Genomic DNA, 19976 nt, shown 5'->3' with positions numbered 1-19976 from the left:
AATTAGTGTCCTGCACATCGACTGTCTCCAACTACAATCCAGGAGAAAAAATTATATTTTATATCGACTAAATATACATGATCAATCGATTTACAGGGAAAAAAAGTACTCTGTGTGTGTGTGTAGATAAAATATAAATATTCTGTTACCAATAACCCTGAAAGAAATAGCTATCTTTACAAGTGTTAGCTATCTGTACTAATAGAAAGTGGAAAATACTAGCCAACTTTAATTATAGGCATCTCTATCGTGCCATATAAAATATAGATGATGGAAATATAGAGATAACAGGAGCCACCTAGTCATTTGGGGGAGGAGGGGAAAGGAGGCAGCTCAGATGTCAGACTAACACTTCATTTATTTGGAGAGCTGAAGGGGAGTGTCTCTGAATAAAGTGGTAGATGGTGAAACACAAATTTCTGTTTATTTTGTGACAAAATAGAGAAGAATAACCTTGGTCCATTATAAGTGCCCCCAATGTCCGGAAGAAATGCATTAACCTTTTTCTCGGCTGCAGCGTAGAAGTATGTTAGGCACAAATTAAAGGCATGGTTTCACCTCAAAATCCATTCTCAACAGCCTTTCAAAACTTCCATTTACCAGCATTCGTGTGCTTGCAATCAAAGCATCCTTCTTAAAAGGACATCTTGCAAACCTATTGAAAGTCAAAATCTGCCCTGCCTACACACATCTGCTGCCTGCTATACATCATCCTTGGGATGAGATGGGCTCCAGCACCTACCCAAACTGTGTCCCCAGCATGGGCATATATGTTGCAAAATCAGCATGAGCCTGTACTCAACCTGATCCTGCAGACAGTGGTCGCCATATACAGCCCAGACCCACAGAGCGAATTACAGTTCTGCACCAAGGGAGGGAGGGAATGCATCTACACAACACACTCAGTTCAGGGTCCTACACATAAGAACTCAGTCTAACATTGTTAGAGGAAGTGCAAGAATCTCCTCTTGGGGACGGGAGAGCTTCATTTCCTTCAGTCCCCCTCCTCCACTTTCCCACCCAAAACACTCTTGTGCTCAACTCCCCCACCCCATAAAGTTCCCTCAGTGAAGCTCCTGTGCTCAACCCCCTCTTTAACAGGTTTCCACTGCGCCCCACTCCATGAGTCTTCCTGTGAAGTTGCCACTGCTCCCCCAGTGGCTCTCAATGTGGCTATTGCTGTTCTCCTCCCTTCCATCTTCCACTTGTCTGAAAGGCAAGAGCTGACAGACATCATTGCCACTCTGACCTCAGATGCTTTGGCCTTCTGAGGGCCACAGAGACAAGGGGGAGCCATGTGTGCATGCACTATTGGTATGTTCCTAAAGTAAGCTCTGTAAACACACAGACCACCCTCAAATTCCAGGACCAGCCCCAAACATCCCTCCCAGTTCTCTGTAAGTTTATAGATAACATCTTTGGGGCAGACAACTTCTAGCCCATGCTAGCACCAAGACAGAATTACAGGACCTTCATACTTCAACATATAAGTTGATCACCAGCTGAGATGAGGGGGGAAAATCCACATCACCACAAAATATAGCACAATTAGGTTCATTATGTGGGTCTCATGAGCCAAATTTTCTACTAGTGTCAATGGATTCAGCACCATTGATTTCATTGGATCTGTGCCCACGGACATCAGCAGAGACCCTATAACTTCTTCTAAAGAACCAGCATTTACCGCTGTTGAAGAATAAAAACAAGTCCCAGCAATGTATATCCTATTTACAAAAGACTAAACCAAGGTGCAAAAAGATTTACTTGCTGAAGGTAGTGAGACTGGCAGAAACCTGGGCTTCCAATTCCCAGTGCTCTGATCTAAACATTGCTTACCTATATGCAACTGTGGTTTGCTTCACAGAGTGTGGAAACTCCTTTATGAAGAAGCATGCTTCTCACCCAGTTTGTATATGCCATGTTCAATAGGCTGCTTTTTCAAAACCTAAAAAGTCAGCTAAAAAAAAAACAGGTTTCATTTTCACCCGTGAGATTACAAAACCCAAGCACTATAAGTCAGAGAAATCTTTGATCCTCCTAAGTAAACTGGAAACACCGAGAAGGATGTAATAGACTTAATTCTGAAAGACTAATTAATGGTGAAGTACTGTAAAGTGAGACTTGGGAAAAGAGAGGTGGGGGGAATCTTGATTCATGTTCATCTGGAATGTATTACTCTTTAATCGTTGTCCCCCAGGTAATTACGTATATTATAGATAATGTGCTTGAACTTGATTAGTTGTGATATATAATATTGGTGTAAACACTACCTTCTTCCCCCAGGATCTCTTTGGAATTAAGGCAATTTGTCTAAAAGAGAGAGGTGTTCATGGTGCACAATATTTTAATACAGCAGAAGCAAGTCAATATTTATTCTCTGTTAAAATTAAACAAAGGTATTCACAATGAGACTAAAAAGGGGGGGGGTCAAGGTCAAGCACCCTATAAATGCCCCAAATTTCACCTATCCTAACTTGCATTTCCCCACGCTATTCCATTCCTTCGTCTCTCGAGGGCACAGAGTAAACTGCTAGTACCTCTCAGTCACCACCATTCTCTGTTCCAATCCTGGGCCTCCAGAATGGAAAGACAATCGAGCATATAGGAATGGATGTTGTTGCATTGTCATTGTTCTGATGTGGGCAAATCTCCAGAACACCACACGCTTTTTCTCTGTTGTGACCTAAATCCTAGTTGAATCCAGATCTGCAGAGGTGAGACTGCATTAACCCACTTGAGTCCCTTAGTATGTCTACACCACAACATACCTGGCAGCTGGCCTGTGCTAGCTGACCCAGGCTCATGGAGGCTCGGTCTACAAGGCTATAAAATTGCAGTATAGACATTCAGACTCGAGCTGGAGCCTGGGCTCTGGGACACTCCCACCTGGCAGCAGTGGTGCAAGTAAGCTGGTACGGTCAGGTACTCCATACCATTAAGACATTTATTGCCGGTACACCATGCCAAAGAGACATTTTTCAAGAATTAATTGCAAAACCCTGCGCAAATACAAATTTATACCTGCGGATGCGGATATCCGCTGATAGAAATCAGTATCCACTGAACCGCAGGGCTCTCCCGGGAACTGCAGCGGCAAAAGGAACAGAGCGTGGGGCCGCTGCTCCCAGGACCAGCGCCCCACGCAGGCAGGTCCTCTGACGCAGCTGTACCACCCCAGCCCCGTCCCCCAGCCCTTCCACGCAGCTGCGTCTCCTGTCTGGAGTCTGTACTGCCCCACCGGAGGACAGGGAACATTTTTTGCGAACATTCCCAGAACATTTTTTTGAGGGGAGGTGGGGGCGCGGTACTGTACCGGTAAGAGTTAAAATCTACTTGCACCACTGCCTGGCAGGGTCCCAGAGCCCAGGCTTCTACTCATGCCTGAACATCTACACTGCAATTTTAAAGTCTCACAGCCTGAGTCAGCTGAGACAGGCCAGCTGCAGATGTTTTAGTGCAGTGTAGACATACCCTTAGTGATCTACTCTATTGCAAGCATTTGGTAAAGCTACCAAAATTACTGGCCCACATCTTCACTAGAGAGTTCTCTAACTTGTAACAAAACTTCCCAAAACTCCAAGAAGCAACTGTGGCAGCTAAGGTCCAACAAGGAGTAGTGAAGCAGTGTAAGAGCTGCTACAGCAATTCTACGACATCCAAGGTTCCCCTTACACTGGAATGATCCTCCCATGGCTACTCACGCCAGCTTTAATGCCACTTTGAACGGACAGTGTGGCACAAAGGAGGTACAACACAGCCCAGCATCTGAACAAATATGATTTTAATGAAGGCATCACTAGAAATTCTCTTTCCCATGAGCAGCAGATCTTGATGGGAAAAAAAAGTTACAGACAAATGCTTTAATTGTTGAATTCAGATCCATTCTACTCTTCCCTCCCCCAACCCACTATTGTTGTAGCAAATAGGAGAATTTGAAGGGATACTTAAATAAATTCAACAACCTTTATGGCCCTAGGACATGGACTGATTTGCATATTTAGTAGGTACATTTGATCAGAGTACCAGGCACACCCCACTGCTGCTATAACACAGCTCATTTCTAGAACATAACATGGTAGCAATCAACGGGCATTACACGAAACACACTGGACGCGGGAGGAAGGGATGGATATTACATATTGGTCGTAAAAGAGAATAAAATAAGAGAACAAAGGAAATAGATTGGGAGTCTGAGGATATAAACAGAAAGAACAAGTTTGGAAAGAACTCATTATTTGTACTCCTTACTGTGGCAATAATTTAAATGCTCAAAACAATAACACAAAAGGAATAGAATTAGAGTTAATTTTCTGAAGACCTGAGTCCCCTTGAATTAGTTGATGAAACAACACAATCCGTTTTCTTGCCTCTTTTTTGTTCTTTAATGGGATTTGAATAATCAATTACTCAATTTAATTGCAGTAGCCCTGGTTTCTCCCTACAGCTTTCTACAATTGCAGCGAAGGTGAACAAAACACAGGATGACATTAATTGCATGCAAGATGTTGGCAAAGGGTATAAAACGGTCACACCATGAGGTGTCATGTAGAAAATTCTTAGTTAAAAGAGAACAAACAGGATCTTTCTGTATCATATATTATAAATATATTTATAAATAAATAAAAACACAAAAAACACTACGTTAAAAGAAAGTTAAGGCTGCAGAGTTGAGCACTCTAAAATTAGGAAATGCCAGAATTAAGATTGTGTATGTCATCTTAATTAAACCACCTGCCCCACCACCACCACGTGCGTAGGCATCAATACAGTACTTAATTACATGCTCACTTGCTAGTTTTTTCCACAGGAGCCCTGCTCAGTGTACAGGATGGACTGTTCTCATTGAAAGAGCAGCTATTCAATATCCTATTTTATCCTCATTGTTTAATGTGGGATTCTATGCCTTATATACCGCAAACCCTGCTCTGAGGACAGAATAATTCGTTTCCTCCTGGGTTTATCTTGGGTGCTTGCTTCACAGGCATTAACTAATTTATTTGCATGACACTCCTCCGAGGAGAGGGGCATTACCATCCCCATTTTACAGACTGGGAACTGAGGCACAAAGAGACGAAAGTCAAAACTGTCCACTAATTTTGGATCCCGAATTTGAGGCACCTCGGTTTCCTCAGAGTACTTTGCATTATATAGCATTTATATGTTGAAACCCAGCTCCCACTGACTTCACTTACAGCTGTGAGCGCTCACCACTTCGGCAAATCAGCTCCCAAGGTATCAAACCAGGCACCCAGAAAATGAGGAACGCACAATTAGTGACCACCCATGGAAAGTTCAGTTTAAGTGACTTGCCAGGCATCACACAAGGACTCTCCATTCTCTTCCTGCCATCATCGCCGCATTCACTACACAGCTTCCAAGTTTTGCAACAAATGAAACGGGTCTTACAGACAATAGCCTCCTTCACTACACAACCTTGATTCATCTCTACAGTAGGTCCATCCAATGCACTGAATGAAGCAGGGGGGTTGTGGGAAAAAATACTATGTACTCATGTAATTAAGAGGATATTGTAATAATGCATATGCACAAGGGGGCTGAATTAAGGGTGTACATATTCTCTTAACATAGTCTGTGTATGTAGGATACATATTGCATGAGTGGATAAACAGAGGAAATTGTTGCCCTGATGCAAAATCTACTGATGTCAAAGGACACACTCCCACTGTCCCCTCTGTGGACTTCAGATCAGGTGAATTAAAAACAGTTGAAATGACAGCAGTAAGGTATTGTTCACCATCATATTTGTTATATGCTATTTTGTTTTCTTGCTGCTCCTAATCCCCCTTAATCATAAGAATGACACTGAAGAGTTCTTCATTAAATTTGCCTTCTCTATTCATGGTTCAACCCCATGCTGGTTTGTTATTGCAGGGTTATTATTAAGAAGGCAGGGATGCTTTTATATTTATATTTTGTTTTGCTTTTTTAATAAGAAGGGTGAGTGGCTGTTATTTTGGGGGGCCAGCATATGAAGAATGGCATAGATAGAGCATGCAAACATATGACTAAAAGACAGGTTAGCATTGGGGCCTGCTAGTATTATTAGAGAGGCATAAGGTTAGAAACAAAGACCCATTAGATATTTCAGCCCAATTCCCCAATAAGTGCAGAATTGTTCCCTGTATGACATATTCTACTCTTTCAAGCACTCTGAAGTTAAATGGCCCAAGCAATGGGGTTGCCACCACATCAGCCTTACCCACCTCAGTGTCAAGATTTTCCTGATGCTCAGCCTAAATTTTCCCTTGTTTAATGTTATCCCATCACTCTACATGCCTACTAAATAATTCCTCTCTCTCTCTTTGGTGTCCAGATCTTTCAAATATTTGTCAAGTTATCCACCCTCCATCCCACCCTCAGCTATTACTTAGCCAGGTTAAACATAGTTAGCTCTTTTAATCTTTCCTCACAAGTCCAGCCCCCTGATCATTTTGACAGACTCAGAGCTTCTAATTTGTCAATTTCATTATGGTAACGTGGTTCCCAGTGCTGAAGGCAATGTTTTCAGGTGCAGTGACACAACCACCATGTAGAGGAGGACTATTTTTCCCTCTTGGGTATGCAGCTTAAAACTGTATAGGCTGCTTTTTGCATAGGACCTGGACCTATTTGCTGCAACAATAGCCGAGGGGGGAGGGGGAGGAGAGGGGAATGGATCTGAATTCAACAATTAAATCATTTGTCTGTAACTTTTTTTTTCAAGCATATTGAATTGCATAGTCATGTCTAAATTGCTGTGCACTCTCACATCTAAGTCCCAGCACTAACACCTTTCAGGTTCCCACCCACACATTGAATATAAGTGTGTGTTTATTTCCCATGGATATATTACAGTAGCTTTCCTTTTCCCCAGCTGGAGCAAATTTAGTTATTTTCTGCCTATGATTCTAACCTCTCTAGGCACTTTGTTATTATTTCTCCATTCTCATCAGTGTTTGCAACCCTCCCAATTAGGTATCTGGCAAAATTCATGAAATATGCTGTTTACTTCTTCCAGAGCATTAACGAAGATGATACATAGGAGCTGGACCTATGTGTATTCCTTGCAGCATTCCGATAGACAGCTTCACACAATTGAAAATATTATTATGGGGAAAAGAATCAAATTCTTCACTAAAATCCAAATACATCTACTGTGCTCCCTTTGTCCACTTTTTTTTTTTTAAGGTATAATCAGGCTTGCCTTGCAAGATTTATTCAAAACCCACACTGCTTATTGCTAATTCTCTCAAGGGGCTCAATCTTGCAAGGTGTCAGGTACCCGAAACTTATATTGAAGTCAGTGAGAGCCGAGCTGTGAGATTCAGCATCTCACAGCAGAACTCGGTACCTTGCACAATAAAGCAATGAATGTTTTTTTCCTCTCAGTACTTATTCTGCTAAGGATAGAAGTTAGCTTTATGGGATGTTAATTGCCAGCATCAATCTTCTTTCATTTTTGAAAATTGGTACCATGTTTGCTTTTCTCCAGTCTTTCAGTGCCTCTCATCAGCCAAGCCAGTTTTTGTTTTTTTTTTTTTTTTTTTTGAGGTTTACATAAGTGAGAGATCTTGTTTAGATGCTGACAAACCTCCAAATAGGATCAATACTGTGTCCCATAGTATTGTTTGTAAGCATGCATCTAAACATTTTGGATATTTGCTAGAACTGCATCAATGAACAAGAATATAACAATGGCCATGCTGGGTCAGACCAATTGTTCATCTAGCCCAGTACCCATTGTTCACACTTGTAGTTCTACTAAATGTGCACATAATTCCAGACCAGGAATATTACTGCACACATAAAACATATGTAAATATGTTATATTAAAAAAACCCAACACATTCTTTTAGGAGGGATATTTTTTGCTTTGTAAGTTCATTTAAGGGCAATTAATTAGGCAAAGTATTTCCCTCTCCCCTCCATAATGTCTGATTTTCTCAGGTTCTAGGGCCGATCTGTGTCAGTAGGGCCAGCATGTTTCCTTATTTGTGAGCTTGCCACCCCTTTGCTGATTTCCACCATGTGCTGACCTCTGCTAATATGCATAGTGAGCCCCAGATATGAATGCCATCTGAGTCCTTGCAGGGAGTTTAGGAGAGACAGTTGTTAATAGACACAGAAATCAGAGAATCCAAACCAGAGTGTTCAAAACCTGAACCAGTAACAAGGAAAAATCCAGTCAACAAGCTGACAGAGTGGCGTTAAGGAGTCAGACTGACCAGGAAAAAATAATAAAACAAAAGGGTACATTTGCTTTAAAGAGACATTTTCAGCTTAAAATCAGGTGTTGTAAAACACAAAGCTCTATTTTACGTATGTTACTTGTAAGACCTTATTTTCTAAATAATTTAAAATCCAATCTACTTGTCATCATTTATGCACTTTGATTACTCTTAGCATCTCTTTCAGCTTGGACTCTAAGACTTGGACTGTCATTTTGTAAGACAGTGCCTAGCCCAATAGGGCTCCAACATAATTACATATAAAAATGTTAAATAATAATTGCACGATTTATAATCAGTTTCAAGTTCCCCTTATGGGACTAAATCCTGCAGAGTTTAGTAGCGGTGACCCCAAGACGGTTCCATAGAAAGTTAGTAAGTTTCTGTAGTAGAAACAACATGAAGAGAAATGTCATTTGTGTAAGTTCTTGAGCCAGCACAGGGTTTCATAGCAGATGAAATTGCTTAATAAGTTCTATAAGTATGCTTGGAAGGATTAGATTTTGTTGGTAAATGATGATTTCACCATTCACACACAACCCAAAGAAAAATATTTCTTGTGATAATCATCAAAATTTACAGCTAGGCAAAGTAAGAAAAAATGCTGCTTGAGAATTGATTAGAGTTTGATTTAAGGATATTTACCTTGTAGATTTTGACATATGATATTGACAATTTGTGTCTTAACAATTATGAAGGTTTAACTTTTTTAATCTCAACATATACGGTAATTAAATAATTATCTGACCCCCATAATTTCCCACAACTGTGAAAATGTAAATAAAAATTAAAAAATACTTAAATGATAAACATTGATATTATCCATCAAAATTATAAAAAATACAAATCAAATTCTGCCAAGACTTACTACAGGCTAGTTTAAAATAAAACCTATAGGAAAGCTTATCTTTTCCTACTAGATTCTGCAGGGTCTTTTTTCCATAAGGGGTAGATTCTTAGTGCTGTAATGTTTTGATTTTACTCATTGCAGAGGAAATGTCAGTGAAAAGAAAACTATTTCATTTCTGGAAACATTTCTATTGGTCTTAGGTTTTATAAAAGCTTGTTTTCACAAAAGTTTAGTGTGTGTGTGTGTGTGTGTGTGTGTGTGAGAGAGAGAGAGAGATATGCAATGTGTCTGGATTTCTGGCAAGCAAAACAACCATTGCTGTCCGTTTACCTTCTGTGCTTTCACAAGCTGGACCCAAGCAATGGGCTTAGAGCTGCTTCAGCAGCATCCATTCCCCCTAAAGGGAATGAGTCAGTGCTGGCAACAAGCAGTGAGGACATAGAGGCAAAGGGCAAAAAACTAGAAGTCACTGACCAATGGGTGTTTCTGATCAGAATGTTATGCCTTGTTTAGCCAAGGCCTGAAGGGAACAAAAGTGTCTGTCTCAAACTTAATATTTTGCTTTTTTGTGGGGGCTGGGGTTAGGGAGAAGGAAAAAAGGAGTCCCCTTCAGCTCAGTGACAGGCAGAGTGCCTTCTAGATGTTTAATTTTATTGGGCTGCCATCTGATGCTATATGCTCACACCTGGGCTGCCTGGCATTGACCTCAGAGAATAGAACAGAAAGATCCATTGAGGTTTTCAATTCTGCTACTATTACAATGACCTACTTGGGTACAGAAAGGAACTGGATAATACCAAATTTCAAAGAGTGCAAATACTGAATCAACTCCTTGCTGTTTACATGCTCATGCTTAATCATTACTGGAAAATAAATATCACGCAACTACAGAGTAAATATAGGAGTATTAACAGAGCTGAGCAAACACCAAAACAAAAACAAGAAGCGAATTCGCTTTGGCTGTGTTCGAGATGCTCTTTTCTTTGCTTGTCATGAATATTCTAGCAAACAAGTTCGCTGGCAGCCCTTTTTCAGCAAATAATGAAGGCCGTTCATGCAAAGTGAATTATGAATCTGTAAACACGAATATTCATAGTGCAAACCTGATTCCAAGAGATAAGCTCATCCAATTAGAGAGCAGAAATAGTATGATGTGACCTGTATATACAAAGTTATCACCACAGCTTGACTTTCAGCCTACAGGTCAAAAAATTATTCAGAGATGTCATTGATCAAGTAATTTTGGATAGCAGATAAGCTAGAAGAAATCAGAAGCAGAGGCAGAAGTCAGTCTCAAAGTCCCTGGGCCCCAAGAACAGTATCCAATTCATTTTTTGCAGTTTGAACCCTGGACATTATTTTCTGTCTGTTCTGACTCCCCTTGAAGGCCAAGACTATAGCAGGGTTCAAAAAAGAACTTGATACGTTCATGGTGGATAGGTCCATCAATGGCTATTAGCCAGGATGGGCAGGGATGCAAAATCATGCTCTGAAGTGTATCCTCTGTTTGCCAGAAGCTGCAAATGGGCGACAGGGGATGGATCACTTGATGATTATTTGTTCTGTTCATTCCCTCTGGGGCACCTAGCATTGGCCACTGTCAAGACAGGATACTGGGCTAGATGGACCATTGGTCTAACCCAGTATGACCGTTCCTCCCTCAGTCTCTCTGCTGCTAGCCTCATCCTCCCTGCCTTCTATGCTCCTTTCCAGCCCACCACCTTCAGTATTCTTTGCTTCTTCCATTTTCCTATTAGTTATCTCCTCAATGCACCTCCCTTATTGCTTTGCTTGAGATGCCTTTTAGACTGCAAGGCTGTCAATCAGCATTCAATTGCCACATTGATGGCATTGGTTGTGCGGAAGCACTTAACAGGGGAAAATGTGTGATGGTAGGAGTCTCTGGGAAAATAGAGTCAAGAATCAAGACCTGATTACAGATCCTACAAACCAACCACCTAGCTTTACCATGCCACCTAAGATACAGATCACAGCCAACCAAATCAGACCCTCACCTGGGCACTGTAATTACCTACTGCACAAATGGAAAATGAAAGACAGCCTGATATGCCAATGCAGAGAAGATAGATGGCAGCAGTACTCTGGTTCGGCTAAGATCTTTCTTCAGAGGGACGGCTTTGATTCATTCCATGTCTCCGGAAGCCACAGAGTGGATGACAAACCTGTATATCGACCTTTAAAGTGGCTTTTCAAGTTGCCATGTGGAAGAAGATGGAGATTGCTTTTCTGGTAAGTTGCTCCTCCCTCTTCCGCATTTTGTCTCTGATGTATGTTTAGGTCATACACAATTCAAGGCAGAGACTAGGTCTTCTTACATGTTTGTGCAGCCCCTAACACAATGGGGCCCCAGCAATGACTCTGGGATAATTAAATAAATATGGATAACTACATTCTGTTTGTGACTAATTCATGCACAGAAAAAGAGGAGATATATACCAAATAAGTTATTTGCTATGCATGTTCACTCAGCTCTTGCTGTAAAAGAGAGGAACGATCACATGGTACTGTCATTATTTTGTGACAGTGTATCACGTTCTAGGACCTGGGGGAGGGGGGAGATACTAGGCTGGTCCGTTGACTCAGCCTGTCAAGCAGAGCAGGTAGGTCTCATTAGATCCAACCATAGATTTGTATGACTCTCCAAATCAAAGGAGGCTAGTGAATAAGTCAGGAAGTCTTTCATGCAAAACCTAAAACTAGCCAGTTGAAGGTAATGTTTGTGCTCCGTTGTTCTTAAGCAACAAAATAAAACCCACAGCAAGGAAACTTTTGGGCACTAACTTATTGTGGATGGGGTGGGGATATGAATGTACACATGCTGTGTTGAGAGGAAGGTAGCAACTCCACTTGCTAGATTAGATGGTATCTGAATGTGCTAACCACAGAACATATTTTAGGCTTTAGTGATGGTTGTACACCTTGATTCAAAGTAAGAAGCAAGTGATTTTTCTGAATCACAGATGTGTCAGGTGTACATGACTCTCTGTCACTGGGCCTCCAAAACAACTTTGAAAGTAATAATTACTTCTATCAAAGCATTTAATTCACATCAAACCATATTGGAAACACAAAATAAACTCTATGCTGTTACCAAGTAAGTGGGTGAATGTTGACAGAAAATCCGTGTCCTGAAGAAATGAAGTGTCATGGAGAACAGTTTCCCATCTGGCTAATGGGAACGTTCTCTTTGCTCACATAGTGAATGCTGCTGTGATTCCAATCCAACATATGTCTATGGTATGTCAGTTTCTTCAATCCCCTCTCCTCTTGCCTCCACTAGGTGACTCAACCATTCACACGCTCCCTATGAGAATTCACCCCTTTCATCGTTTCCTTTAATAAAGAAAAAAAATGTTAATAACGCCACTGCTTTGACTAATAAGAGACAACCCTGAACATGAATGTGCAAAATATAGTTGCCCTGTTTGCACATCTTTGGGTCTTCTGCTGGCATTACCAGAGCGCCTGGCTTTCATTCTGGTGAATTGTGACATGGGGCAATTAAATAACAAATCCTAACCCTGTGGGATTGCAAGAGTCAAAATCATGAAATTCCAGCAGAGATATCCAAAGTACCATGCAGAGGCCTGCTCCTCTTGAAATTAATGGAATTTTTCCCCCCCACTGACTTCAAGGAGAGGAGAGAAGGATCAGGGCCCAAGATAACACTACAGTAAGCTTTGCTTTACAACATTATGGAGGGCAGGCAGGCTAGCAATTTGCCTTTGTTCCATGTACACCTTTAAAAGCATCGGTTGCAGCCAACTCACTTGCAGCCAGGGCCGGCTCCAGGCACCAGCTTAACAAGCAGGTGCTTGGGGCGGCCAAGGGAGAGGGGCGGCCCCTGCAGCAATTCGGGGGCGGCAGGTCCCTCACTCCCTCTAAGAGCGAAGGATGTGCCGCTGAACTGCCGCCGCCGATTGCGGCTTTTTTTTCCAATTGCCACCGCCGATCGCAATTGCGAACTCCACTGTTTCCTTTGTGAAGTCAGATCTGAAGAAATTTCATCTGACAGCAAAGTACAAAGCATGGGATACTTTTCGTAAAGAGAACGCTCAAAGTAACTTCTGCGAACATCTTTATTCAGCCAGGAACTGTAGGCTGTTCAGGCAGCCTCATTGGACTGTGCATGCCACACACATCATCATCAGCCATCAAATTCCACAGCCTTTCTGGAAGATGTAACTCAAAATACCAAGGGATAGAGCCAGGCTCTACCTCCTTATAATCCATGCACTAGTTCAGAAGCTCAGTCATTTTATAACCACTGCACCATTCTGAACTGTGAGACAGAATTCATTTGGATTCTACTTGAAGTCCCAAGCCCACATTCCCAGCAGGAAACAAGAAATCAAGTGGTTGGCCCTGAATTAATTTATAGGGACTAATTAAGAAAGAAAGAGAAACACAGAGGAGACTGAGTGTCAAACAGGCTCGTTCTCATTGGGGTTTTCTGCCTCTCTGCTTGCTAAGCCCTCCTCACAGGTGCATAAGGTCTATGCTGCCCTCGCTCTTCTGGTTCCCCAGTGCTATGCTAGATAATAAATAACACTTTACTTATTTAGTGCCTCAGATCTTCAAAAGGACTTTAAATACCTTAACTGATTCAGCATAATCTCTCTTCTAAAACGCATAATGCTCCGAGAGCCAGACCGTAGTCTATCCGGTATTTCAGAACAACAATATGATAGATGGCATGCATTGATCAGACATTAAAAAACAAGCGGAGCTGATTAAAAGATGTATGATCTGATTAAGACAGAGGAATTGTCTCACTACCATGAAGAAACAATCTTGAGATTTTGCAATAATGAACAGCAGCAGTTTATCAAAGAATTACACCACATATACAATTACACCCTGACACAGGGACAGATTGTGATGCCCTTACTCATGGGCACAGACCCATTCACCACGTATGTAAGTCTTCACCAGCGAGAGTATGGGCTCTACAATGTTTCAAGGGAGTGACCAAGGAGGTGGAGAGTGAATGGCATTTAGAAAATGAAGGCCTATATCCAGAAAGGCCAAGGATGCATAAATGGAAAAGTAACATCTTCTTGAAAGCAGCAGGTGCCAACCAGGTGAAATTCCACCCAAGTAGAGTTTAAATGGTGATGGGATGTGCTGTCAGAAGCTACCACAGGGGAAGTTTAGCAAAGGCTATAGAACTGGAGGAGAAGAATGCTTCAATGGGAAAAGGAATTCTGTGGTGCAAGTCCTCCAGTTTAAATGAACCAATCTGTGCTGCACAGTATCAATGCTATGATGTACAGTAAAATCAGGACACAATGCAGTCTACTCCAGAATTACAACTGAAGGCTGGCTAATGCCAAACATATTCAATATAAGAGCTGTACACTTCATGGAGGTGAAACTCACAACTTCCAAGCCACCATTAAAAGTCTGAAGGGAATCTCACATTGGGCAATCCAGACCAGACCTTCAGTTGTGTGTGGACTTCCATGGGCTGAGAACCTGGCCCTCTTCAGATTTTCAGTAAGAAAGTCCTCATCTGCAGTTACGCTGACATGCAAGATTTCAAACCACTTGATTACAGAAAGTTGAGGCAGCAGTTTTGGAGCTGCTTGCATCCAAAGAATTACAGGGAAATGCATCACCTTGCATTATAGATAGTACAAATACTTTGCATAAGCATACACACTCCCTAACCTCCTTTCAGCCACAGATCACAGAAGGCATTGCAATATTGATCAGATCTCAGAACACCTCTCTCTGGAGTATCATAGACAAGTATTATTCTTATTTTTCAGATGAGTGAATAAGCCCAGAGATAATTAATTCAAATCACCTCAAATCTTGGGTGTTTGATTTTAGACACCTCTCGCCTGATATTCAGAAATGCCAAGTTATGCTGACTTCAAACAGAGTTAAAGGTGTTTACTTAGCCCCTAGGGTTAAAATGTTCAAACATCAGTATCCAAAGCCATATAAAACCACACTCTTCCCTATATTCAGTGCATCCAATTCAGCCCAAAAGCAACACTCACCAATTATTCTTTTTATTATCTCTTTATTAATGAGATAATAAAATAACCACAGCAGCAAAGCAGATACCAGTCAGAACAGCTCATTACACTCCTAATAATTATAATAAATAATAAAATAATAATAATGAGCATTGAAAGACAATACAGGAAAAATTATGAAGAGACACTGATCTAGGGATTAATCCTTCAAGGCTAAGTAGACTGAACAGATCGATTTATATTCCTTTCTTCTCTTTAGTTAACAGGTTTTATACACAACATGAATACTTGTTCCCATAAGAAACAATTCTTGTTCCAACCCTATTCTATAAATTCCACAAAGCCTCATATCTACATCTCTGGCACCACCATTGTTTTGGGAGTAGCAGATCGCAATGCCTTTTTTAAAGACGATACTACAGTATTCTATAGTAATCCTCCAAAACCATTCCCATAACATTACTGTAAACTGTAGGGATTTGGGACTATACCGGGAGGACACTGCAGGATTCCACAATTAAAATTTAAAATGAAAGAAATAGGCTGGAGTGGGGCGTAGATGATGTTGGTCATTTGCAAAAGAAACAATGGGTTCTGCCCTGGAGGTTGAGAACTAGCTGGGCTTTACCACACAAAGACTTTTTATTGTGGCTGTGGAAAAAGCACCTTGTTTAATATTAATTGTTCATTTATTGGGGGGGGGGGAATCAAGCCAGCAGGAAGGAAAATAAAGTTGAACTGTGCTGCTAACAGTTCCCCAGAGGGAGTGGGAAGTGATTAGTGAGTTAAATGGCTACATTGTTAACAATTGCCACATAGAGTAGCTTATGCTGTAAAATCCATTTTTCGCTGCCAATTTACTAATCTGCTTACATATCTGCTAGTAAATGAATTAATCGCCCCTAAATCTCTCTCCAGCCTCCCCCCTTTTCACTTTCCCCACATACACCATGTTCTAATACATCATTTGTTGTTTTGGTTTTATGATCTGATATCAATCTTTGCAAACATCCACCTCATACATGTCCAAATGCTCAAGAGCTCCACTATAGCAAAGCAAGGTAAAAGGTAGGACATCTGTGATATAATCAAGATTGCCATCAAGAGAAACAATAGTGTCAAACTAATGTGGCCATTGTGTTCAGGGGAACAATCCCCATGCAACCTACTGTCCCAGTTTTTCCCTGAATGTTATTTCAGGGTTGTAAATCTGCAGGGTTTCCACAAGCAATAAGAAGAGTATATCAAGGAGCACAAGACAGTTGTAGGGATAATTCCATATGTCAAAAGGAAGAAGAAAATGTGCCGTGCACATACAGGTATTTTAAGGGAAAGTATTTCCCCATAAGGAAAGTCCCTTATCTTCTGAAATGAGGATCAGCAGTTGCTAGATACACTTGGGATTTTACTGCTGTGTATTCTACCCACTTTTCACTAGAATTAATTAGATTTGGAACCTATAGCAAGAAGAGAGTTTAAAACCTCAAGAGCAGATCTGCAGTGTTATAAATAAAAAGATGTGTTCGAAATTGTGTGCAACTAAAAATAATTGGTGAGAGAAGAGGAGGAAAAACGTTACCAATAGCGCAACCCAACAGTTGTATTAAGGAGAAGGGCCAACAAAGGGATTTAAAAGGTCCCCCAGTATCAAACAAGTGGTACAAGCAGGAAACCCGTAACCATTTGTTATATTTCCACCAGTATTTCTGATACCAAGTTTTATGGTGCAGCAGCATTGGAAAGTAAGTGGGCACGACAGGAAGGGATTCAGGGTTGTTTTGCCTTGAACACTGAACTCTTGGCTTCCCGCTTTTTACATGTGTTACCATACAGAAAAACAAACAAAAGCAGCCCATTTCTTGCACAATGACTTTTCAGAATGTTTAACAAAAGGCTGCTGAATAAACACATTAAGCATTAAAAAATCGTTCCATCAGCAAGTAGTCAAGAGGTATTTGCATCCGAATAGTTATGAAGACAGCACCATCTGATGGAAGACAGCAGAAGTGCATTGGATACAACAGACGGAATCTTTCACACAACTTGATCCTTAATTGAAATCCAACAGAGGGGCAGGGTGCGTGGACATTCTGCACATTTGCTTTTATTGTCAGAATATTAGCTGTGCAAATTGGTTACAGGGCATTAAGAACTCAGCCGTTAAATGTAATCAAAAAAGAGGCAACACTTTCCATATAACCTCATTCATGGAAGTGGCTCGGCAGTCATATTTATATGTATAAATAAGATCATTTTCTCATTCTGAATAGCAAGGCAGGCATTAAAGTGGGAGGTGAAAGTTGACATTAACAATCAGGCAGATCAAACACGAGCTTCCCCACATAGCTAACAATGATAATGGAATATTTCCATCCTGGTTTGGAAAGGATTAGCCATTTGCTTTCAGTGCACTTGCATTTGCTCTGCGCCTTTTATGGTATCATTTATTCGCTCCAATACATACGTCTCTCTTCCACGAAAAAGTTTGCAATTTTACTTAAAGACGGGGGTTTTTTTCTAAGCATGCGAGCTAAGTGATTCATCAAAGGGGATCACAAGCCTAGGGTCTAGCCCCAGTTTAGGTCAACCCCCATCCTATATATCCTGACATCACATTCAGAACAATCATTAAAAATGGATATTTAAAAAAAATAAAAAATACCATGAGCTCCATATATAGTTTTACTCATGAAAGGAGCTATTTAGCAAGGTTACATTTCCCAGTGGTTTTTAATAAATCTGATAACATGTGCCGTTGCCTAGCAATCTAAATATACATTTGTTATGTTATTAAACAGCATCGGGTTGATTTGCGCCTGTACCTCTCAGAGCTGAATAGGAGCTCTTCTACCGACTCACCCAGCCTCACGCCAAACTTTCTTTAAAACGATTTCGCAGTGAAAAAAAAATCCTTTCAGCTTTACAACATGGGTCTGATTGCATCGGCCCCATTTGCTGAGCTGCCCAATATTTATATCTTAAAGAAACCGGATAAAAGTCATTTGATCTCTCTTAGCATCTTAATTCCTCACCATGTAAGGAGCACTAAACCCCAGCGTCCCGGGCACCCCTGCTGAAGGGTTGGAATGCAAATAGCCAAGCCTCAATGGGTGAGATTTATCATCTCCAGTCCACAAAGGCAATTAGGAGCAGGGAAGTTGTCTTTACTCATCTTAAACATTAAATACAGGGTGAGGGCAGGGTGTGTGTGTTTGTTTTAAACATTTGCTAACTGAAGCAAAAGAAAATTGATTCCACGCCACCAGGGAAAGCAGAAATCACTCCCACTCTCCCCCTTTTGATCCACCTGAAAAATTGAGAAAGAGGCAGAAAAATAGCCCAATGGACACCTATCATCTTGAAGGAATTCCAGATATACCTAAGGAACTGGCGGGGGGGGGCGGGGGTAGCTACTATTAGGCTACGCACAGTCTCTGCTCTAAAACAGTCTCCCTACAGATTAAAATAACCAACATCCTTGACAAGTGTGAAAGAAGAAGTCCAAGCATCTCAGCCAGCCAGAGAAAGTTATCCAAACTCTGGGATCCCCGGAGGGCAGGGAGCAAAGCTGCCCCTGAACTTCTAAAAAGTGTTGCCCGACTTTGGTTTAAAGGTACCGTATAATGGCTTACAGCGAGGGGGCACATTTCCCCCAAGGCTCACCCCTGCCTTTGATTCAGAACAACTGTTTACTATAAAAAGGACTCAACTGTCTTGACTCCAAGCATGAAAGGGATGCTTTCATTTCACACCAGCCACAACTTTTAAAGAAACATACCCCTCCCTTGAGAGAGAGAGAGAGAGAAAATATATATGTATATAAAACCCACATCTCCTGCGGAGGCAAGCAAACAAAATAAACCCTTTAAAAAGGGAGTTAGTGCTGAGGCACTATTATGACTTTGAAGACAAACATCATTCTAAAGGACTTTTAATAAGATTGCTCTTTTCCTTGCCATCCACTGGGCTTTGAAGAGACAAATCTATTCTTTCCAGCCCATGATCCTTCAGAAAAAAGCTCGAGGTGGAAAAGGGTAGAAGAAAGGGTAGGGCAGATCCCACATAATTCAATACATTGCATCCAGCTCTCTTCTGGCTTTTGTATTTAACCCACCACACCGAAAAGATGCACGCGAAGAGCAAAGCAAGCAAATCACTGCAAAAAGGCAAACTTAACCCCGGACAGAATGTCCATATACAATCCAGCCCCCAACAGACACATCGCAGTGTATTGCCACCCCCTTATCGCTGGCTCACTCTCTGCCCCCGGTTAAGTTGAAAGCCTTCGCGAGGGCTGCCTACAGAACAAGTGAAGAATGGATGAACTCACCTGGGAAGACCTGCCCCTCTGCTTTTTGCAACAGCTGCACCAGAAAGACAATAGTGGCAATCCGGTTCATTCTCTATTTGAGTTCACATTCCCTTCCCGCTGTAGCAGTGCAGCTGTCTCTCTGTGTGCCTGGCAAATATCCCCTGCATTGGTACATCAGAGAGTTGGAGATGTATCTCCACGCTGAAGCTGCTATCCTGATCTGATGAGTAGCACAAACTGATTGAAGAAGGGGGAGGGAGAGCAGGGGGAGGGGGAGAGAGACAGAGACGAGAGATTTCCCCTGAGTCCTAACGCCTGCCTTTTCCTCTCCTTTTCTCAGACATCTCCACACCGTCACTAACCAGACTTCAACTGACCTCGGCTAGCGACACCCATTCTGCACTCCTGGCTTTGGTTCTGATAGAGGGTTGCCCACAGGGAAATCAGTGTAATTAAGAACCTTCTGCACCGAAGGGACAGCAAAACTCCTGCACCAAACCGGGGTTAGGAATTGACAACAATAAATACAGGGCAGGAGAAATCGGAGGGTATTTTCCGGTATCAAACTGTTTGAT

General features: G+C 41.5%; 1 protein-coding gene across 1 annotated transcript in view; it reads right to left on the bottom strand.

The window, feature by feature from the left end:
• The window catches only part of PTPRT (protein tyrosine phosphatase receptor type T), a 697808-nt gene extending 678198 nt beyond the window's left edge, over positions 1-19610 (bottom strand). Inside the window, exon 1 of the mRNA XM_026656812.2 lies at positions 19420-19610. Coding sequence (XP_026512597.1) covers positions 19420-19489 — 70 coding nt within the window. The 5' untranslated portion in view covers positions 19490-19610. The remainder of the gene's footprint in view (positions 1-19419) is intronic.
• Positions 19611-19976: the final 366 nt, after the last annotated feature.

This window comes from Terrapene carolina, unplaced genomic scaffold, assembly GCF_002925995.2.
Source record: "Terrapene carolina triunguis isolate 2854851 unplaced genomic scaffold, T_m_triunguis-2.0 Scaffold233, whole genome shotgun sequence".
NCBI classification, from domain to species: Eukaryota; Metazoa; Chordata; order Testudines; family Emydidae; genus Terrapene; species Terrapene triunguis.
The sequence above is the reverse complement of the archived record's forward strand: the minus strand, read 5'-3'. Positions and strand labels throughout refer to the sequence as shown.